The sequence below is a fragment of the Artemia franciscana genome, chromosome 5, assembly GCF_032884065.1.
Source record: "Artemia franciscana chromosome 5, ASM3288406v1, whole genome shotgun sequence".
Taxonomy (NCBI): Eukaryota; Metazoa; Arthropoda; class Branchiopoda; order Anostraca; family Artemiidae; genus Artemia; species Artemia franciscana.
Genome location: NC_088867.1, coordinates 47545684 through 47569769, shown reverse-complemented (window position 1 = coordinate 47569769; position 24086 = coordinate 47545684). Strand labels below are relative to the sequence as shown.

General features: G+C 34.2%; 1 protein-coding gene across 1 annotated transcript in view; it reads right to left on the bottom strand.

The window, feature by feature from the left end:
- LOC136027509 (neural cell adhesion molecule 2-like) overlaps positions 1-20864 on the bottom strand; it is a gene marked incomplete at its 3' end in the record, with an annotated part of 154758 nt that extends 133894 nt beyond the window's left edge. The window contains 2 exon segments of the mRNA XM_065704824.1: positions 1462-1630; positions 20720-20864. Coding sequence (XP_065560896.1) covers positions 1462-1630; positions 20720-20744 — 194 coding nt within the window.
- Positions 20865-24086: the final 3222 nt, after the last annotated feature.

Below are 24086 nucleotides of genomic sequence, written 5' to 3'. Positions count from 1 at the left end.
TGAACTAATGCATTATAAAGTTGAACTAATGTAATAATATAAGGAATAGTTTTATTTCTTTTAGAGTGAAGACTGATAAATAATAACGAAGAAAAAATCTGTAAGTGCTAACAAAATATAATAGCAATGATACGGGATTAAGAACGAGGGGAATAAGGGCGACATAGTAAACAAAAATCAAAAGGTATATTCCCCAGATAGGAAAAATAATGCAAGAAGAATCAAATATTTTAGAAAAGAAAAAATCTGTAAGTCTATTGAAACAAACCCAACAACTAAATCTGGGTTAAAAATTTGGTCAAAATTTGGTTAAAAAAAGGTCAAAATTTGTGCAATATTTTAAGTCAACATAGCGAATATTTGATAGATAGATCAAACGTGCGAAATATTATTAGTGGCTCAGTCGCTAAAAACCAAAGGAAAATCTTCTGACAGACAGACAAGCAACAACAAAAATCATTGTATGCTAGCCTTCAGCGTGTCGAGTTCCGGAGCCCAGCATCAAAACTGCTACACAGGTTTTTTTTTCTTCTTAAAACTAGTATATTAAAATTTCTGGCCTCAAAAAATGATCGAAATTGGTCACGACTTTAAGGAAGAATTCGTATTTCTCCCAGGTTTCTCATTATAGGCTAATATATAGACGAACGCATAAAATAGCCAAGGTGGTTGCATAAAAATGGTTGCATCTCAATATAGGTGGTTGCATCTCAATGTAGACGCACGCATAAAATAGCCATGGTGGTTGCATCAAAATGGTTGCATCTCAATATAGGTGGTTGCATCTTAATATAGACGCACGCATAAAATAGCCAGGGTGGTTGCATCAAAACCTATGGTGACACCAGTAGATCATGCGGAAGTTCACATTGTCTGTCATTTGAAAAAATGACAACCATGAGAATCAATCTATCGGCCCGCCACATAGCCGTGCCGGGAGCCGGCATCAAAATTGGCCCCATAGCTGTTTTTGGTTTTGTTTTTTGTTTCTTTTTTGTTAAAACTAGCATATTTACATTTCCAGTCGCAATTTCCCGGGGTCTTCTACTTTAATTAAATTACCATGTTAATTACCTGGTACTTCGGTTAATACTGGTATATTTCAGTTAAATATGCCAGTATCTAACTGAAATAAAAAATACCATGGAACTTAGTTTCACTAAAAAAAAATGTTCAGTTTGCAAAAACTACTCAAAGAATTTTTTAATAGTTAATGAGTTTCCTAGTGTAGTTCTTGCTCTTCCTTCAACAGCTTATGGTAATCAGACGATACAGAACCAGGAAAACAAACAGGAGCATGGGAAATTATTTGGAACTGACTGATATTTTTGGCCAGTCACAATTAAATTACGCTCATAAGTTTTTATATACTTAACCGTGTCACGTACTTAACTTCTTTAAGACCATAGGCGATCCTTAATACAAACAAGATGGTAAAAAAGTGTATTAAAAGAATCCTACCTTCCAGAGTTCTCCTGTATGACACTTCCATCAGGCCTCCTCCAAATCAAATTAGTTGCTCCTTCAGAACGACAAGCAACTATATAGCTGGTATTACCGAATGCACTCACTTCTTTTCTGTTTGGAGTCAGCTGGATGTGCTGGGAGCCAGAATAGGAGACGATAAACACTACAAAATGACAATAATTTTAGTAATTGAATGTTCGGTGTTCGGCCATCAGGAAATGGTAAATCGATAAATATATGTCTTTGTTGATATTTCAGTCATGCAACATTCGATGGAAATATTTAAGGACAAATGATCGACTCAAAATTAAAGGTCTTTTTATTCTAATAAAAAAAAGGTAAAGGATACGGCATTAGACTTTACAGTCCGTACCGGCGGTGCTGATCTCCGTTTCTTGGCCCTTCAGCCAGGAAGTGCAATGGGGGGTTGGGGGCCAGCCATCCTGTGCTTTCGCACACCCTTCCTGTGTGTTCTAATATAAATCTTATGTATGGTAACTAATGCAAATATCTGACAAAATATAAGTAATGTTGGTGCAAATAAGATGATTGGAACAAAACAGCAATTGGCAAGCAGTTTTCCTAACCTAGTGACATGACTAAAATTACTTGATAGACAAAAGGTTTTGTCCCTTGAAGACTCCATTGCTCACAATCGTCGCTATTATAAAACAAATTTATGACTCCAAACACCAAAAACAAGAAGAACAATGGGGAATTTCTCAAGACAGTGAAAAACAAATTAGAATGAATATTTCGGCCCTATATCCAAGGGCTGTCCTCAGCAAATACAAAAATATATAAAATATATACTGTATTGAAAAACTGTTCATATTAGTTTTATTGATTTAATCCTCTTGTAAGTTGTTTTTTCTTATATAGAATTCATTCTAATTTGTTTCCCACTGTCTTGAGAAATTCCCTATTGTTCTTCTTGTTTTTGGTGTTTCTGATGGAAAGGCAGCGTGGTCTTCGTCATTATTTATGACTCCAGGTAAGAATTTTTTTTTTGGTAAGTTTATCCTTAACATTTTACTTTACTTCGACAAGTTTATTCTTAACATTTTACTTTACTTCGACAAGATCATTTTTTTACTTTACTTCGACTAGCTCATTTTTTGTTGTTAAGTTTATCCTTGACATTTTACTTTACTTCGACAAGCTCATTTTTTTGTCAAGTTTATCCTTAACATTTACTTTACTTCGACAAGCTGATTTTTTATTTCAATTTTATCCTTAACTTTTTATTTTACTTCGATAAGCTCATTTTGCAAAAATCAGAATAGCCTACATAAGCCATTCACAGGAATAAACGATATGAAATAGTTATAGACCGTCTAAAAAAGATGCCAAAGGATCATTTTCAATATTGGTAATGTCCCTTACATTTTCCTTCTTCGGAGAGGAAATTTGATCACCCTTAATTAAAAGAAAATAAAAAAAATAATTGCGTTTACTTCTCACTGTTCTCCATAGTCCCACGTAAATTCTTTTTTTTTTTTTCCTATTCAATTTTCCTTCCCTGGAATAGCCACCCTCGGTTTATTTTAAATAAAATCTCCATTTTCAACCCGATAAAAATGACAACTGAAAGATAAAGAAGAACGTTCATTCCTGCATAGTTTTTGTGAGAAATAAGTGAAGCTCTCCCTGCCCCTCCTCCCTATTCTCTTTTCACTGTAGAATTTGAGATTTCTTTTTTGTGTTTTTTTTTTTAGTAAATGTTGTCTTGTATCTCTTACTGTTGCTTTTGTTTATTGACTCTAAAGTGTGAATTCGGTCCATCTGGACCAGTGATAGCCAATTTTCAGAAATAAATCTTATCTAATGTGAGAGCAGATTCAAGTGAATCAGAGTCATTCATTCTAGTTCCTTCCTAAGTAAAGGTCATTTCAGATGTCGAGTAACAAGTCAGAACGATCGCTCTAGATTTACATAGATGCTTTTAAGGGAGTATCTACCTGTCACAGTAATTTAGTTGCCGAATTGAAATATTTTAATGGCTTTGTCAATCAAATAACAAAGTTGTTTAAACTTATATTTTTACTAGGAAAGTAGGTAATTTTCCCTGTAATTTGACTAAGCAACAGCCATGAAGATCAAAGTATTTATTCAATTAAAACCTAATTATGATTTAATATCTTGTGAAAATACAAAAAAATTAAATTGATCATTGGCGCAATTAAAGAGTGTACCAATAGAAAAGTATATAAACTTATTTATATGCACTCACGAGTGTAGACGTTAATAAGTTCCTAAATATTTGTGAATTTGGGTATTTCAGGCATATTTTCTTTTTTAGAAGTTTACTAATATAGTATGTATGCTGAATTAAAAAATGAAACTATCAGATAGTTTACGAAGATGATCAATTTCTGTATAGCCTTAATATTTGAAGTGACGATGAATTATCATAATCTTACACGCTTTAATCCCACTTGAATCCCAGTAATTTTAGTTTTCAGTTTGTATATTTTAATACTTGTGTTTGTCATATTTTTTTAAGGCATTGTGTTGTTTGGTCTTTTTTTTTTTGCATTTTTACTTTCGACACTGAGAACGGACTGTAAAACAGATCCAAATGTCTGGCACAAAGTTAAAGTTGAGGACACTATAAAGAAGACGTTTTAACAAAACTGAGATTATCCATACCATACGTCCGTTGGATATGGTCCAAGGGATATGAGATTATCCATACCAAACCGTCCTTCAGAGTGTTCTTGTTTTTACCTGCTGTCTGTTTCGTTTAGAAATTTGAAACAAATATTTATTGTTAACACTGATCGTAAGTAAGTCTTATGCTAGGATATGAAAAAGGGTTACAACCTTTGACAAGAATGTGCAATCCTGTTAATTTCGATAAATGTAACATTTACTCCAAATATTGAAATAATCATTTGAATAGTGCGTCAAACTGTGGGTGTACCCTCCCCTCAAAGTATCAACTTTTTTACAAACTTTCCCATGACATCTACACGCTAGTCAACTATTTTTGCATTTTTTTTATCTTTTTTTAATTTATTCTCATATCCCAAATAAAGTACTAAATAAATAAGTACAAATAAAGTACTAAACCAAATAAAGTACGTTTCTGGATTAGAGCCACAGCGCTGCTAGATTTTAATAAAAAGTTTCGATGTTTAGTATCTTTAATAAAAAGTTTTATTAAAAAAACTTTAAAAAATTTTAAAAAAGTTTTAAATGTTCGGTTTTTTAAAAAAAAGATTTTAATAAAAAGTTTCGAAAATTAGTATCTTTTAAAGAAATGTCAGAATAAGCCCGTTTCGGTTTGTTACGACAAGATTTCTTTTATTTCTAAATCAAAACAAGACAATTTTTATTGTTGTTTTCTTATGGAGGATGTCAAAAGAGTACCTTTATAACTAAAGAGACCTTATTCCCTGCTATTATTGTCTTGGCATTTCAAATGACCCATTAGTAATACCGCTTTTACGGTTTTTCTGCTCCATCTTATCCATTGATTTATCGTTAAAGTAAAGACCATTCACTCACTGCATCTTGGCTGGACGAGCCTTATAGCCATAGCATTAGAGGCATTTCAAAGAATGGTCTTCGGAAATTTCTCCGACAAGGCGTAAATGAAGGATTGTTCTACCGAAGAATTAGGGGTCAATGCACGAGCCTTGAGACTGATATAGTATAGCGGAGCATTTTTCTTCTGTGCTAGTGCAACGTTAAGTGGAAAGGCACATTGAGGGAAGTTTAACACCTTTTAATTTTCGTTTTAAAGCGAAAAAATATATATATCATAAAGTGAACGTTATAGTAAGACAATATTTTCATCCGGATCATGTTGGGTTTTCTTGAGTTATAATTTAGCAGCATAGTACTAATTAAAAGAATCAGGGAATTCAAAATTTAGAAACTAAGCCCACAGATCTCGTCAGTTGCTGTTGAAAGTCTGACAAATCTGTTTGTATTAAATGAAATTACTTTTCCATAAAAGAAGTTCTTCAAAGATAAGTAAAGAGCTACATTAAACCAAGATTCAGTCAAATTAAATTCAAATAATAATTCAAGCTTAAAACAAGTATAATTCACTATGAATAACTGAATGTGACACAAACAAGGAGAGATTACAATGGATAATCAAGCCAGGCTTTGAAAGAATTAAATACAAAAAAATTTTGTCAACTGAAAATAAAGAGCAACATTAAAACTTAAAAATAACAGAGATTATTACGTATATGAGTAGGGTTACCCCCTCCTCAACACCTAGATCTTCACGCTAAAGTTTTGGCATTTGAAAAAAAGTTACTTATTGTTCTAATTAAACGACCCTTGAGTTTAAAGAGTCGTTTTTAAAGAATTGAGACAGAATTTACACTTTAGCATAAAAAGCGAGGTGTTGAGGAAGGGGCATCCCCCCCCCCTATACGTAACAATTCCTGTTCTTATTAATTTTTAATGTTGCTCCTTACTTTCAGTTGAAAAAACTTATCGTTTTTTTTAAATAACGCCTGAATATCTGGGTCCACCACCACTGAAAAATCCCCCTTCCCATGAAAATAACCTCTGGATAGTTCAATCTGGAGAAAATTTACATCGAACAATTACTCTTAACATCTCCACGCGTAAAATAAATAACATGCCTTAATCTTCAGAGCCGTTTAAATTTTGAAGACATAAACAATGCATTTCTTCGTCCAGCATAATTACATTTAAGTTAAATAAAAGCTTCCTTTTTATGGAACAGGAAAAAATTTACAATTGTTATTCCTTTTCAGACAGGTTTTCAACGAAGTTTTTTTTTTCTTTTCTAGAAATTTTGAAGTAAGATTTAAGGAAAATGATGTTTTTAATCGGAACTTGTCATAGCGATGTCACTTGGTGAAATTTGCTTGAAAAACTCCACTTTGTTCCGTAGGAGTTTGTCTTTATTTAATTATTATTCTTATCCTTTTTTTCATAATAGCCTATATAGGCAAACAAGTCTTTAATAAGCCGAAGCTACTGCATTGAATTGAAGCGGTGTTTAGATTTTGGATTGAGTCTTGGATCAGATTCGAAAATGATTTCAGCTGAGTTCAAGTCAGTCTCAAGAGATGGTACGATAATTGCCAACTGGACTGAAGAAGATTGGGTCTGAAAGTCATCTTGTCATAGGTTAGCGTCTATCTGATTTTGTCGTGAAAATGAGGTCAACATTGTTCGAACTTCGAGTTTTGGACTTGATCCAGAACTACGCCCAGTGTATAAACGTAATTTGATTGTTAACTCTTTTTTAGCATAATCTTACTTAATATAATTGATATTATCGGTAATTCCCAGCCAATCACTTCCTGAAAACATTCACGTGATCTTACATGACTTGTACCTGAGATATCTTCAAAGATAAAATAGCTGAGCTTGAAGCGTCAGTGGATGTCCAGTAATTACCAGAGAATATGTATATTTATATCTTCTTGATGCCTGAGGGCAAGCAATGATTTCTCAGGTTTCAGTCAATGCTGTCGATTTTAAATTTTGACAAGTATACCTTGTTTTTTTTTGCTTTTTTTCTCAAGGAAAGAAGCTGAATTTGTCTTGGGGGATCAAGCTGAACATTCTAGAACAATAAAAAAAATATTGGATATTTTGATCACATATACAGTGAGGTAGACCGTCGTCTAGTATATCTCCTGATGACGGTCACTGCATATGTGATTGATGTATCCTGTATTTTTCCTTATTGTTTTTTCACTGTGTATTAAAAGGATTTACCCTATTTGAACTGCTGTTTTCCTAATCATGTCTTTGGGTTGTGATTTAATGAAGATTTTCCTTTAACCTATTATTTGCAGTTTTTATAAGCAACATCAATCCTAATGTTAATTTTGAAGCAGATTACCAAATAAAAAGAAAATCAATTAGACACTGGTCACTCCATAGTGGATTCAAATCTTAAGCTTTGACGAGCTTAAATCACCCTTATACTAATCTGATAAATCAAAATGGGATAACCAGTCGAATGGAAGAGCATTGTGTCCAAATTAGTAAACAAGTCCTTTCTAAGTAACATCCCCTGCCCTCTCATTGATTAGTTCTCTGACGAATATATTAGCTGCATTGATCTTCCAAATATGACTTGACTAGCCTTCTTGTAATGTATTTAGGTCACAAGCTTATGAAAAGATATACCATTGTTTTCTATTTAGAAGGATACTCTTCTTAGAGTAGGATCTCTCTTATATGTGCTCCAAGATCGATAACTACGTTTTCTGACCTTGAAGCAAGAAACTAATCCTTAATGGAGGAATCTAGGTCATGATGACGCATGTTTCTTCTAATGAATGATTATTGTTAAATCTAAGAGTCATGTTTAAATTTCTAAGAATGATGATTTTCCCATCATTTTTGGGGAATATGTTCGATAAATGCGAGAATGCCGTATTCACTTTTCAGTATGAACATAAGATTGTTGGACCACGTTCACCACCGTGTCATTTAGGTTTACTGTATAACAGTAAAAATCATTTAATGTAAATCTTTTGTGCTTCTGATGAAAATAAATAAATAAATAATAATAATAATAACAATCGTTCTGTACGTATAAATATGTACGTATAAATTTTATACGTACATATATATATATATATATATATATATATATATATATATATATATATATATATATATATATATATATATATATATATATATATATATATATATATGTATAATATATATATATAATATATGTATATATATAATATATGTATATATTATGTATTATATATATGTATTATATGTGTATTATATTGTGTATTATATTATATGTATTATATGTATTATGTATTATATGTATTATATTATGTATGTATTATATATATATATTATATATGTATTATATATATTATATTATGTATTATATATGTATAATATATATATATATATATATATATATATATATATATATATATATGTATAATATGTCATAACCATTACTATGTGTAAACACTGGTCAAAGTTTGTAACTTGCAGTCCCTCCCACGGGGACGGTGGAGGAGTAAGTCATCCCCATAGACATAGTTATTAGGTTTTTCGACTATGCTGGTAAAATGGCTATCTCAGAATTTTGATCCGCTGACTTTGGGAAAAATGAGCGTGGGAGGGGGCCTAGGTGCCCTCCAATTTTATTTGGTCACTTAAAAAGGGCATTAGAACTTTTCATTTCCGTTAGAATGAGCTCTCACACGATATTCTAGGACCAATGGGTCGATACGATCACACCTGGGAAAAAAAACAAACAAATAAACACGCATCCGTGATTTGTCTTATGGCAAAAAAAAATGCAAAATTCCACATTTTTGTAGATAGATGCTTGAAACCTCTACTGTAGGGTTCTCTGATACACTGAATCTGACGGTGTGATTTTCTTAACAAAACTTATGTATTTAAAACCAACATCAAAATGCGATTCTTTTGATGTAACTATTGTTATGAAAATTCCGTTTTTTTAGAGTTTCGGTTACTATTGAGCCGGGTCACTCCTTACTACAGTTTGATTTCAAATGTATAAATTTCATTAATTTTAGTCTTACCCATCAAAGGTTACGAGCCTGAGAAAATTTTACTTGATTTCAGATAACAGGGGTAAACATCCCCTAAAAGTCAAGTGATATTAATAAAAATCTCACCATCAGATTCAGCGTATCAGAAAATCCTACTGTATGGGTTTCAAGCTCTTATTTGCAAAATTTGGAATTTTGTATTTTTTGCCCAAAGAAAATTACGGATGCGTAGTTTATTTGTTGTTTTTTTCAGAGGTGATCGTATCGACCCAGTGGTCCTACAATATCAGAAGAGGGTTCATTCGAACGGAAATTAAAAGTTCTAGGGCGTTTTTAAATAACCAGAAAAATTGGAGGCTAACTAGGTCACCTCCCCCGCCCCTTTTTTCCAAAATCATTTTTATTTTGCCATAATCGTCAAAACATTTTAAATAGCCATTTTGTTCATCATAGTTGAAAGGTCCAATAACATTTGGCCAAACATGACCCTCCCCCTCCTCCACAGCCACAGGGTAAAGGTCTTAAAATTTAAAGGTATAAAATTTGCCCATTGTTTATGCACAGCATTGGTTATTGGGATGCATACATACATTTTCGAGGTGGGCGGGGGACAAATTTTTTGCTGGGGGTTTATCCACGGAGGAATTTTCAATGGGGAGGGAAGCTCTCAGGGTGTATACTTGTGGGTGGAAATTATACACTGCGGGAATTTGCCAGAATTCTTATACAAAATTATTTTTATAAGTCTGGTTTTCTCTTTTCCATCTCAATTTTACGCGCGGACTGGTTCAGAGGAATTGTTCGGAATAAATTTTCACTAGGATTGAACTGTCTAGAGGATATTTCCATTGTGAGGGAATATCTCCGTGGAGGTTGGGTCAGATTTCCTGGCATTATTTAAGAACGATCGGAAAAGAAATTAAAACAAGTTTTTTTTTTTTAACTGAAAGTAAGGAGCAACATTAAAACTTAAAACTAACAGAAATTATTCCGTACATAAAAGGGGTTGCCCCCTACTCAACACCTCGCTCTTTACACTAAATTTTGAATTTTGTCCCAAATCTTTAAGAGTAATTTCTGAAACACAAGGGCCGTGTAATTACAACAATTAATCACAACTTTCTTAAAAGTACTAAAAAAAGGTTAGGCGTAAAGAGCTAGGTTTTGAGGAGGGACCAATCCCTTCATATATGTAATAATTTATGTTCGTTTCAAATTTTCATATTGCTCCCTTCTATCAGTTGGAAAAAACTTAATTTTTTTTTTATTCAATATTAAGAATAGTCCAATGCTTGAATGGAATGAAGAACGTTAACCGAGGCTGTCAGATTAAATAAAAAAAACAAGTTTTTTTATCTGAAAGTAAGGAGCGACATTAAAACTTAAAACGAACAGAAATTGCTTCGTATATGAAAGGGGCTGCTTCGTCCCGCTCTTTACGCTAAAGTTTGACTCTTTCTCTCAACTCTACTTTTTAAAACAGTAAAAAACTTCAGCATAAAGAGCGAGACGTTGATGAGGGAGCAGCCCCTTTCATATACGAAGTAATTTCTGTTCGTTTTAAGTTTTAATGTCGCTCCTTACTTTCAGATAAAAAAAAAACTTTTTTTTAATTTAATTTCTGGACGTTTTTGAATTAGTGCATATTTTGATCTTGACTCTCAGCAGAGGAATAATTAAAATGAAACTTGCATATTTATTTATTTTTGGCTAAATAGCTTTCTCATAGTTTTGATCGAATGATTTTGAGAAAAAAGGATTGGGGGAGGAAGCCTAGCTGCCCTCCTATTTTTTGGTTACTTAAAAAGGCAACTAAAACTTTAAATTTCTTACGAATGTTTTTATTAGTAAAAGATATACGTAACTTATAAATTAGCTTACGTAACGAAATTAAAATCTAGGGGGAGTCACAACTATTGCTTTTCAATTATTTTTTATTAATAAAACTGCAAAAAAAGTTTTTTTTCCAGTGAAAATGTCCCAAGCAATATTTTTTAGTCCTGGGGGAGGGATAAAAATCTAGGAAGGACAAAAGTCTTTTGTTGGTCTTGTTTAGGGTCCATGGTCTATAGTGAAGCTAGACGGTTGCATCCTCACCTCACTGAGTGAAGTTGGCAATGATGGTCTGATCTGGATGCAAGAACAATCGTACATTAAATTGCTAGGATGTAAAACAAACATGTACATAAGTGGGCATAATTGGGGTAATTTTAATTCTTATGCCTGAGCTAAATCTAATAGAATGCTAGGGTAGCCATAGTTCCAAGGCCGTATCCAGGGGCTGGGGGTCTGACCCCCCAACAAAAATTTGTTCGTGTGGCCGGTAAAAACGTAATAAAATGGATATAAACACATTTTTGTGCGTTTTTGAGGTTTTTATGTAACCCCCACCCTCCCCCTTGCCCTTGAAAAAAATTCTTGTGTTAAACATCCCCCGAGAAAAAATCCTGGATGTAGCCCTGCATGGCTCCTTAAGATTCCCAAAATTATAATCATGTAACGATAAGCAACAATTGCCTTTGAGGGCGAAGCAGAACCTTTTTAGCCTTGCACCGTACCAAGGAAACCTCTTAGATCCCCCCCCCTCCTTACTAAAGGAGGTCCTAACTATGGTTCTCATCTTGTCCCTTTGCCTCAGTTTTTGGAGTTATATTTCTTTTTTTTTAGATTGTTTTTTGTTTGAATGAAAAAATTTTTGATTTGCTTATGGAGATTATTTTTCTTTTGTTTGTTTTTAAATAGTAAGCTTGTTTGACAGGAACTGTGTAAGTTTTACCACATTCTCTCTAAACCGTTAGCAATATTCAGCCAAACACACCAAGAGCCTGGGTTTAATTCCCCTCATGAACGTAATAAAACTCTCATAATTACATGCGTGATGGATAGCAATTGTTATTGAATCGTGAAGTGACAGGGATGGAACATATGCTCTGCATTGCCATTCCTTTGGGGTTATTCTTTTTGACACAAAAATAATTCTACAGCAGCTGTGAAGATATTTAATATCCTTTTTTTGGGCCTGTGGCAATTTTTTGTTCTACTTTTTTTCTTTCTGTTAGAAAAATTGTACCAGTCATTTGTGTTGTTTTCAGTTCAACATTCTAACGAATAGTTTGTCTCTCATAATCCAGAAAAATTGTACCAGTCATTTGTGTTGTTTTCAGTTCAACATTCTAACGGATAGTTTGTCTCTCATAATCCAGAAAAATTGTACCAGTCATTTGTGTTGTTTTCAGTTCAACATTCTAACGGATAGTTTGTCTCTCATAATCCATATAAATTGTACCAGTCATTTGTGTTGTTTTCAGTTCAACATTCTAACGGATAGTTTGTCTCTCATAATCTAGAAAAACTGTACGAGTCATTTGTGTTGTTTTCATTTCAACATTCTAACGGACAGTTTGTCCCTCATAATCGATAAAAATTGTACCAGTCATTTGTGTTGTTTTCAGTTAAACATTCTAATGAATAGTTTGTCTCTCATAATCCAGAAAAATTGTACCAGTCATTTGTGTTGTTTTCAGTTCAACATTCTAACGGATAGTTTGTCTCTCATAATCCAGAAAAATTGTACCAGTTATTTGTGTTGTTTTCAGTTCAACATTCTAACGGATAGTTTGTCTCTCATAATCCAGAAAAATTGTACCAGTCATTTGTGTTGTTTTCAGTTCAACATTCTAAAGAATAGTTTGTCTCTCATAATTCGAACCATCAACTGAATAACAAACATTTGCCATGTGCTTTCATCAAACAGTTCGTGGTAACGAACTGTAGTAAGGAGCGATCCGGCTCAATAGTAACCAAAACTCTAAAAAATGGAATTTTAATACCAATAACTACATCAAAAGAATCGCATTTTAATGCTGATTTTTAAATATAAAAGTTTCATAAAGTTTAGTCTTACCTTTAAAAAGTTGCGAGCCTGAGAAAATTTGCCTTATTTTAAAAAATAGGGAAAAACACCTCCTAAAAGTCATAGAATCTTAACGAAAATCACACCATCAGATTCAGCGTATCAGAGAACCCTATTGTAAAAGTTTCAAGCTCCTATCTACAAAAGCGTGGAATTTTGTATTTTTTGCCAAAAGGCAGATCACGGATGCGTGTTTATTTGTTTGTTTGTTTTTTCTTTGTTTTGTTTTTTTAGTTTATTTTTCCCCAGAAATGGTCGTATTGACCCAGTGGTACTAGAATGTTGCGAGAGGCTCATTCTAACGGAAATAAAAAGTTCTAGTGCCCTTTTTAGGTGACCAAAAGAATTGGAGGGCACCTAGGCCCCCTCCCACGCTAATTATTTTCCCAAAGTCAACGGATCAAATTCTGAGATAGCCATTTTATTCAGTGTAGTCGAAAAACCTTATAACTATGTCTTTGGGGACCACTTACTCCCCCACAGTCCCCGTGGGAGCGGCTACAAGTTAAAAACTTTGACCAGTGCTTACATATATTAATGGTTATTGAGAAGTGTACAGACGTTTTCAGGGGGATTTTTTGGTTGGGGGAGGGGTTGAGAAGAGAGGGATATGTTGGGGGAACTTTCCATCGAGGAATTTGTCATGGGGGAAGAAAATTTCCACGAAGGGAGCGCAGGATTTTCGATCATTATTTAAAAAAAAAACGAAAAAATAAATATGAAAAGTTTTTTCGACTGAAAGTGAGAAGCAGCATTAAAACTTAAAACGAACAGAAATTAGTACGCATATGAGGGGTTTACCTTCTCGTAATACCTCGCTCTTTAAGCTAAAGTGTTTTTAGTAATTTCAACTATTTATTCTACGGCCTTTGTGACTCAGGGGTCATTCTTAAGGAATTGGGGCAAAATTTAAGCTTTAGTGTAAAGAGCGAGGTATCGACGAGGGGTGAGCCCCCTCATATACGCAATAAAAACATACGAATATAGATGTTCGCTACGTAAGTTAATTCGTAAGTTACGTGTATTTTTATGGCATTTGGTATTAACCAAGTGACATATAGCAATCGCCAATTCTGTCGGTCTGTCGGTCCCGGTTTTGCTACTTTAGGCACTTCCAGGTAAGCTAGGACGATGAAATTTGGCAGGCGTATCAGGGACGGGACCAGCTTAAATTAGATCATCGTTTTCCCAATTTGACCATCTGGGGGGAGTGGGGGGCCGGTTAATTCGGAAAAAATAGAAAAAATGAAGTATTTTTAACTTATGAATGGGCGATGGGATCTTAATGAAATTTGTTATTTGGAATGATATTGTGTCTCAGAGCTCTTATTTTAAATTCTGACCGGATCTGATGACATTGGGGGGAGTTGGAGGGGGGGGGGTAACCTAAAATCTTGGAAAACACTTCGAGTAAGGGATCGGGATGAAACTTGATGTGAAAAATAAGCACAAGTCCCAGATACATGATTGGCATAATCGGAACAGATCCGCTCTCTTTGGGGTAGTTGGGGGGGGAAGGGGTAATTTTGAAAAATTAAAAAAATGAGGTATTTTTAACTTACGAACGGGTGATCGGATCTCAATGAAATTTGATGTTTAGAAGGACATCGTGTCTTAGAGCTCTTATTTTAAATTCCGACCGGATCTGGTGACATTGGGGGGGGGGGGGGTTGGGAGGGGGAAACCCAAAACTTGGAAAACACTTAGAGTGGAGGGATCGGGATGAAACTTGGTGGGAAAAATAAACACAAGTGCTAGATACATGATTGACATAAACGGAACGGATCCGCTCTCTTTGAGATAGTTAGGGGGGGGGGGGGGGTTATTTCTGAAAAATTAGAAAAAATGAGGTATTTTTAACTTACGAACAGGTTATCGAATCTCAATGAAATTTGATATTTAGAAGGATATCGTGTCTCAAAGCTCTTATTTTAAATCCTGACTGGATCTGGTGACGTTGGGGGAAGTTTGGGGTGGGGGAATCTAAAATCATGGTAAACGCTTAGATTGGAGGGATCGGGATGAGACTTGGTGGGAAAAATAAGCAGAAGTCTTACATACGTGATTTACATAATTGGAACGGATCCGATCTATTGGGGGGGGGGTTAATTCTGAAAAATAAGAAAAAATGACGTATTTTTATCTTCCGAAGGAGTGATCGGATCTTCATGAAACTTCATATTTCGAAGGACCTCGTAACTCGGATCTCTTATTTTAAATCTCAACCGGATCAAGCGTAATTGGGGGGGGGGCAGTTGGGGGGGGGCGGAAATCTTAGAAATTACTTAAAGCGATGAGATCAGGATGAAACTGGATGGGAATAATAAAAACCTGTCTAAGATACGTGACTGACATAACCGGACCGGATCTGCTCTCTTTGGTGGAATTGGAGTGGGGTAATTTTGAAAATTGAGGTATTTGTAACTTACGAAAGGGTGACCAGATCTTAATGAAATTTGATATTTAGAAGGATCTTGTGCTTTAAAGTTCTTATTTAAATTCCGACCAGATCCTGTGACGTTGGGGGGAGTTGGAGGGGGAAACCGGAATTCTTGGAAAACGTGAAAATTGGGGTATTTTTATCTTACGAATATATGATCGGATCTTAATGAAATTTGATTTTTAGAAAAAATTCATGTCTCAGAGCTCTTATTTCAAATCCCGACCAGATCGTTTGACATTGGGGGGAGTTGGAGGGGGAAATCTTGGAAAAACACTTGGAGTGTAGGAATCGGGATGAAGCTTGGTGGATAGAATAAACAATTGTCCTTGATACGTGATTGACAGAATCGTACTGGATTCGCTCTCTTTGGGGGAGTTGGGGGAAGGGGTTCAGTGATTTGGCGAGTTTGGTGCTTCTGGACGTGCTAGGACGATGAAAATTGATAGGCGTGTCAGAGAGCTGCACAATTTGACTTGATAAAGTCGTTTTCCCAGATTCGACCATCTGGGGGGGCTAAAGGGAGAGGAAAAATTGGAAAAAATTAGGTATTTATAACTTACGAGTGGGTGATCGGATCTTAATGAATTTTGATATTTAGAAGAACATCGTGACTCAGAGCTCTTATTTTAAATCCTGACCGGCATTAAGCCTTTTATTTTCCTTTTTAAATCAATCTATTGATTCATAGAATTTTGTTAGAGCTCATACCATGTGATCTCTTGGCTCTTAGCTCTTCTCGCCTCGTCACAAGTGCCATATGAGCTCTTAGCTCTTGTTTACTTATGAAAACGTTCGTAAAAAATTAAAAGTTATAGTTGCCTCTTTAAGTAATCAAAAATTGGAGGGCAGCTAGGCCTCCTCTCTTGCTCCTTTTTTCTCAAAATCTTCCGATTAAAACTATGCAAAAGCCATTTAGCCCAAAAAAATTAATCTGTAAATTTCGTTTTAAGTATTTATGCCTGGAGAGCCAAGATCAAAAATGCATTAATTCAAAAACGTCCAGAAATTAAACAAAAAAACAAATTTTTTAAATGAAAGTAAGGGGTGAAATTAAAACTTAAAGCGAACAGAAATTACTCCGTATATGAAAGGGACTTTTCCTCCTCAACGCCCCGCTCTTTACGCTAAAGTTTTTTACTGTTTTAAAATGTAGAGTTAAAAAAAGAGTCAAACTTTAGTGTAAAGAGCGTTGAGGAGGAAAAGCCCCTTTCACATACGGAGTAATTTCTGTTTGTTTTAAGTTTTAATTTCGCTCCTTACTTTCATTTAAAAAACTTGTTTTTTTTTTGTTTAACATTTAAAAAACTAATAGATATTAACACAGAACCTGACACAAATAGACCTATAAGATCAGCAGCGAAAAAGCTAGGCTGGCATTAAAAACCTGTTTTTAAATCATTTTCTTTCATTTCGTTGAATTGTCTCGTTTCATAACAATTTATTTTTCAGTCCTGGTTGAACTTCGCTGAGGTAAGGATGCTGGGACTGTTTTGAAAAACTGTTCATTTTAGTTTTATTTATTTTATCCTCTCGTAAGTTGTTTTTTTCTTATTTGTATTGCTGAGGATTGCCCTTGGACATAGGGCCGAAATATTCATTCTAATTTGTTTCCCACTGTCTTAAAAAATTCCCTATTGTTCTTCTTGTTTTTGGTGTAAGTTACGTATATTTTTACTAATAAAAAACGTTCGTAAAAAATTGGAAGTTTTAATTGTCTTTTAAATAACCCAAAAATTGGGGGTAACTAGGCCTACTCCCTTGCTCTTTTTTTTCAAAATCGTCCGATCAAAACTATGAGATTGGCATTTTTTTTATGGTATTTAGCCATAAAAATAAATTAATAAGCATATTTCGTTTTAATTATTCATGCGCAGAGAACCAAAATTAAAACATGTATTAATTCAAAAACGTTCAGAAATTAAATAAAAAAATATGTTTATTAACTGAAAGTAAGGAGCGATATTAAAACTTAAAACGAACAGAAATTACTCCATATAAGAAAGGGGCTGTTCCCTCTTCAACGCCCCGCTCTTTACGCTAAAGTTTTTTACTGCTTTAAAAAGTAGAGTTGAGAGAAAGAATCAAACTTTAACGTAAAGAGCAAGGCGTTGAGGAGGGAATATACCCTTTCATATACGGAGTAATGTAGCGTGTAATAAAGTAATTAAATGAGCGTGTAATAAAGTTAGCTTACTACAGGTCGTTATCACGAACTGTTTGAAAAGAAAAAATAAATGCATCCGAGTTGCTCTGACTCATCTTTGGTTGAAAAGTATTTTTAGTAATTTTAACTATTTCTGTTCCCTCCTCATTCTGTTCCCTATTAGCTGTTCCCTCCTCAACGCCCCGCTCTTTACGCTAAAGTTTTTTTTACTGTTTTCTCATTCTGTTTTTTTTTACTGTTCTTTACTGTTTTCTCATTCGTTACTGTTACTCATTCTGTTCCCTATTAGCTGCTCCCTCCTCAACACCCGCTCTTTACGCTAAGGTTTTTTACTGTTTTAAAAAGTAGAGTTAAGAGAAAGAGTCAAACTTTAGCGTAAAGAGCGAAGCGTTGAGGAGGGAACAGCCCCTTTCATATACCGAGTAATATAGCGTGTAATAAAGTAATTAAATAAGCGTGTAATAAGTAAGCTTACTACAGTTCGTTACCACGAACTGTTTGAAAAGGAAAAATAAATGCATCCAAGTTCCTTCGACTCATCTTTGGTTGAAAGGTATTTTTAGTGATTTCAACTATTTTTTTCCTACGGCCTTTGTGATTCAGGGGTTATTCTGAAAGAATTGGGACAGAATTTAAGCTTTGCAGTAAAGAGTAAGGTATTAAAGAGGGGGCAAACCCCCTCATATGCGTAATAAAAATATACGATTATAGAACTTCGGTACGAAAGTTAATTTGGAAGTTACGTATATCTTTAATTAAAAAAATGTTCGTAAGAAATTAAAAGTTCTAGTTCCCTTTTTAAGCAACCAAAAGATTGAAGGGCAACTAAGCCTCCTCCCCCACACCTTTTTTCTCAAAATCGCCTTATCAAAACTAAGAAAAAGCCATTTAGCCAAACAAGAAATATGGAAATTTCGTTCTAAGTATTCATGTGTGAAGAGCCAAAATCAGAACATGCATTAATTCAAAAACGTTCAGAAATTAAATAAAAAAAAACAAGTTTTTTAACTGAAAGTAAGGAGCGACATTAAAACTTAAAACGAACAGAAATTACTCCGTGTATGAAAGGGGCTGTTCCCTCCTCAACGCCCCGCTCTTTACGCTAAAGTTTTCAATGTTTTAAAAAGTAAATTTGAGAGAAAGAGTCAAACTTTAGCGCAAAGAGCGGGGCGTTGAGGAGGGAACGGCCCCTTTCATGCACGGAGTAATTTCTGTTCGTTATAAGTATTAATGTCACTCCTTACTTTCGGTTTAAAAAAACTTGTTTTTTCTTTATTTAATGAGCTCTAAGGAGCCTGGTCCTTTCTTAGGTGGAGCAATTTTTATTTTCCGAATTCTCTAGAAAAATCAAGACGGCTAGGTTACAACTCAACCAGGTCTTTTAAGAATTGATGGGAAACACTAATACAATTTCTTTTTATTCAAAGTTAAAATTCCCCAGAGGCGAAAGTAAATTTGAGAGAAAGAGTCAAACTTTAGCGCAAAGAGCGGGGCGTTGAGGAGGGAACGGCCCCTTTCATGCACGGAGTAATTTCTGTTCGTTATAAGTATTAATGTCACTCCTTACTTTCGGTTTAAAAAAACTTGTTTTTTCTTTATTTAATGAGCTCTAAGGAGCCTGGTCCTTTCTTAGGTGGAGCAATTTTTATTTTCCGAGTTCTCTAGAAAAATCAAGACGGCTAGGTTACAACTCAACCAGATGTCTTTTAAGAATTGATGGGAAACACTAATACAATTTTTTTTTATTCAAAGTTAAAATTCCCCAGAGGTGAAAAAAACTTGAAGTGTCAGTTTCAAGAAACGCCTTAAGAATTTAATAAAAGAACACTTTTCAGTTTCATTGGAAATACTTTTTGTTTCGTTTTGATTGTTCTGCTCAATAGAATGGTATTTTGCTACAAACTCACCTTAAGCCATCCATACTTCAAATGACATTTAGAGATTAATGTTTAACTTTTTTCTGTCTATTTGGACACTTTTTTGAATAAACAGTTTGTGGCTGCTTAATTTCGTTGTTAATATATACAGCAGGATCAGGGTCGTATCCAACATTTTTTATTCGGGGGGTGTTTTAAAAAAAGTTTTTTTTTGGGGGGGGAGGGGGCTACGCCAAAAAATTAAAGAACACATAAAAAACTTGTTTATATCCGTTTTTTACGTTTTTACGAGTCAGAACGTAAAATGGGAAGGGGGGTTCAAACCCCCTTTCCTCCTGGATACGGCCTTGAGCAGCATATATTTATTGCGACTATCAAAACTATCATTTTTTGTGGTGTTAATGTATGTTCATCTATCGAAATCAGTTCCGTGGTACACTGGCTGACATACCATTTGTTTAAAGAGGGGATTTAAGAGCAAAAAATATTCTGCAGGAGTGCAAGACTGAATAAGCACATATTTTGACATTTATTTGACATAATTGAAATTACTATTTCTTTCTCATAAATTTTGCAAATTTCAATCCATAGTGCCACGGTCCTTTAGCTCACCGCTAAATGCTATTCCTGATTTCTGATCTTAATAACGTTATGTCAATAATACTTTGTGTAGGTAAAAACAAATTTGAAGTGACGGTGCTAGTTAATACCACAAATTCAGAGTTCCTGAAAGCTTTTGTAATTCTCGACTGTTCTTAAAAATTGCAAAAGAAGAGGGCCTTAATTCAGCCATCTCCTCCTTCCCCTTCTCAAAGTGTGTACGCATATACTTTAGTGGCTACAATTAAACATTTAAACACCCAAGTGCTAAAAAGTACCTCTATTGCTTTGTTTACCTCTTAACAGTCGCTGGGCTATTGAGATACGAATCGAGCGATTTCAAAGCGAAGTTGATCAAGTCAGTAAACAAAATAGAGAATAAAAAAGAAAAATGTATGTTTCTGTGTTTGATTTTAACGCACCAGAAAGAAAGTCCTAGATTTTCTGACTTTTGCTTATGTCTTTACGTATGGAGAATTTCTTCAAGTATATTTCAGTATGTGCTCAATCAAACTGGCATTGAAAAAAAGTATTTATTACAAATTGGCAAAAACCTTGTTTTGTCCTTTATACTGTGAAACATTATCTTAATATGTGCACACAAAAAAGCTGGGAATAAACATTTAAAAAGTGGACTTCATTACTTTGGCCTCTGAACAGATACTTTATTATAACCTATTTTATGATTTTTTTTTTTTTTTTTTCTAGGTTTAGCGAGAAAGCAAAATACTAAATACTTACCAAGAAAAATGACAAGACAGCGCATATTTATTCAAAAATCCGACACCACGTGAATTGTTTCCGCGTAACAAAATATTATACGACTGACAAAATCTCCACAATAGGAAATTCATAGAAAGCGCTGCGCAGTCCGAAAAGAACTTTCCCTTTTTGTTAAGAATTGAAAGCACACTTCTGCTTTCTAATGCTTGTTCTAGAAAATAGGTTGATAATGGACGAAATTAAGCGTTGGATGACTCTGAATTAGAGGAAGACAGAGGAACGATTCCTCACGACTTTCTTATGTCTTCTTAAAAAAAAGTAACATTGAGTAAAAAACAAATAAAAGGAAAGTGGGAACTAAAAAATCAAAACAGTCAAAATAATATCAATATGATAACAAGAGGAAACTTCCAAGAAAAAACTTTGTCCTAATCCATCTTTTATAGAATACAATTTAAGTTTTTCTAGGGAATTCTCTTCAACAGAGCTCTACCACTCATTTCCAGTACTTATTAAGGGAGAAGGGGCAATCCAAATAGAGTCTTATACTTAAGTATAGAAGATTTTCCTGCCATCAGAGTTCTTGGGAATTCCTAGATTACTCAATCAACATGGACCAGCCTATTTAACGCAACAACCGTTTTCCTTAACAAAAATATCAGAACGTGTGACGCTTTTAAATACGTGCAAAACTTCAAATAACCCCAGCAGGAAACAGGTAGCGGTGTTGTCAGGGGCGTAGCTGCAGGTTTATTTTGGGGGGACGGGTGGTAGGGGATGCAAGTGAGGTCCACACCTAGAAAGTCAAAGAGCACCGGCTATACAGTAATTTTCCCTCCAAATTATGGGGGAAACTCCCCGCCCAAACGTATATATATATTTTATATGAATAAAATACAAGTTACTGTAGAATGCAATCTTTCCAACTAAAACTAAGAAAATTATAACTGTTCCAGAATCATTATTTCAACGAAGCTTAACCGGGACTCGAGGTTGTGAAAATAAGTTCAAAAACCAGAAAATTGAGGGGGGAGAGCTGTTTACAGAAACAGGGTTATTTTTAAACTTTAAAAATACTTTTAACACTTTTGAAATTCAAATTATGGAATCATAGATGAAACGATTTGGTTAGAGATTGCAATTAAAAAACAGTCAAATGAAAGTAGGGAGACACAATCAATTTTACAATGAACAGAAGTTGCTCCGTAAATGTGAGGGCTGCCCCATCCCCAGTCCCTCACACTTACACTGAAATCTTAAAGTTCTTTAAAAGTTCGACTCATTCAAATCAAACGACCCTTATGTTTAAGAAGCCGATATTAGCGAATTTAGGAGAAAAAAAGAGTCGAATTTGAAGAATTAGAACTGAAAATATGGAATAAAAGTTGAGCCCCCGTTATTTAAGGAATTGTTTTTGATTGTTTTAAGTTTTAATGCTACTCCTCGTTTTCATTAAGAAAAACTCATTCTTTATATTCAATTTCTGATATTTGTTTTCAAATTAAGCCCATGCCTAAGCAAAATGAAGGAAGAGGAGAAATCAATTCCCCCCCTCAAAAAACGAAGACACACAATAACCCCTTTTCTTATAGTTATCAGATAACTTGGGTGTTGACAATTTCGATGTTGAAGTGCACTCTTTTAGTCATATGGCACCCCTTCCCCTACCAACACAATAGCCCACAATTTCTGCTTTATAATAGCTGATTATGCATTACTGAGTAAAACTTCAGGCAAAATGAAGTAGATCAACTTAGCTAAATCAAGCCTTCAGATAAACATGTATATTAAATATTTATCTTGTTTTGACTACGTGTTTTCTTAAAAACGATTGCGCCACTAGCGGAATTACTTCCCTGCAACTGGAAATCTCAAATGCAGTTTTTGGTACTTTAAAATTAATTGGTTATTTCAGAATTATCGATGAAAGGAAACTTGGTCCTCTCTGTTGCAAAATTGAAGTTTGGTGCCACAAAACAGTAGAAAACGCCACTTTCCCGAAGCACAGTCTTAGTTGTCACAAGGAAAGGGCACTAGAACTTTTAATTTCTGTTCGAATGAGCCTCATACATAAAGATTTGGAATGTTCTACACCAAGATTAAATCCTGACTCATTCTTTTTTGATTGTTTGGTTTCCGTTGTCTTACAGATTTCAATTGTGCTACAAAGGGCACATAGAAGGATTAAGCATAGGGGTTCCCATAGAATGGGTTCAAACCGGTTAAGAAACATATCCACCTTGAAATTCAACCAGCTTTTACGGTCAAAAAATTCTACAAGTTAATATATAGTGAAAGATATGGTATATACTTATAAAGGAACTAGAGGATGGTTCAAAGAAATTTGTGGAAGATTAAATATCAAACCTTTCATAGTAGCGGACTGCAAGGGAGAAGCTACTCGTGGTAATAGTGACAAAAACTCTCGAAAACGAAACTTTTTTTAAAATAATTAAATAAAAATACTCAGTATTTTACAACAGTTAATTTTGAAAAACCTTTTCCATAAAAGAAGTTTTTCAAAAAAAAGTAAGAGCTATGTTAAAACAAATGAGCAAAAATAAAGTCAAATGATTTTTCAAATGTAAAACTAACATACATTATCATCAGTAAATAAATGAAATCTGAAACGAGGAGAAAATACAATAAATAACCGATCCAATCTCAAAACGAGAAGAAATTAAGAGGAGCAGGGCTGAGGCCCCCCGTGCCTTTTAAATCTCAGAACATAATTTGCACTTTAATGAAAACAATCTTTATCTCAAGCTGAGTGTTTTAATTTCTGATAATGTCGAAAAAATAAAGAAAAAATCGCCAAATTAACCAAGATTACAGAAAAAAACAAAATAGGGGTCAATATAAACACTGAATAAAAAAAAACTAGTTTTTTCAACTGAAAGTAAGGAGCGACATTAAAACTTAAAATGAACAGAAATCACTCCGTATATGAAATGGGTTGTCCCCTCCTCAACACCTCGCTCTTTATGCTAAAGTTTTTAATTGTTTTAAAAAGTAGAATTGTGGCAAACAGTCAAACTTTAGCGTAAAGAGCGAGGGATTGCGGAGGGGACAACCCATTTCATATACGGAGTAATTTCTGTTCGTTTTAAGTTTTAATGTCGCTCCTTACTTTCAGTTGAAAACACTAGTTCTTTTTATTTAATTACTGAACGTTTTTGAATTAATGCATGTTTGATTTTGGCTCAACACATAAACTATTAAAATGAAATTTGCATATTAATTCTTTTTTTGGCTAAATGGCTTTCTCTTAGTTTTCATCAGACGATTTTGAGAAATAAGGAGTGGGGAAGGAGGCCTAGCTGCCCTCCAATTTTTCGGTTACTTAAAAAGGCAACTAGAACTTTTAATTTTTAACGAACGTTTT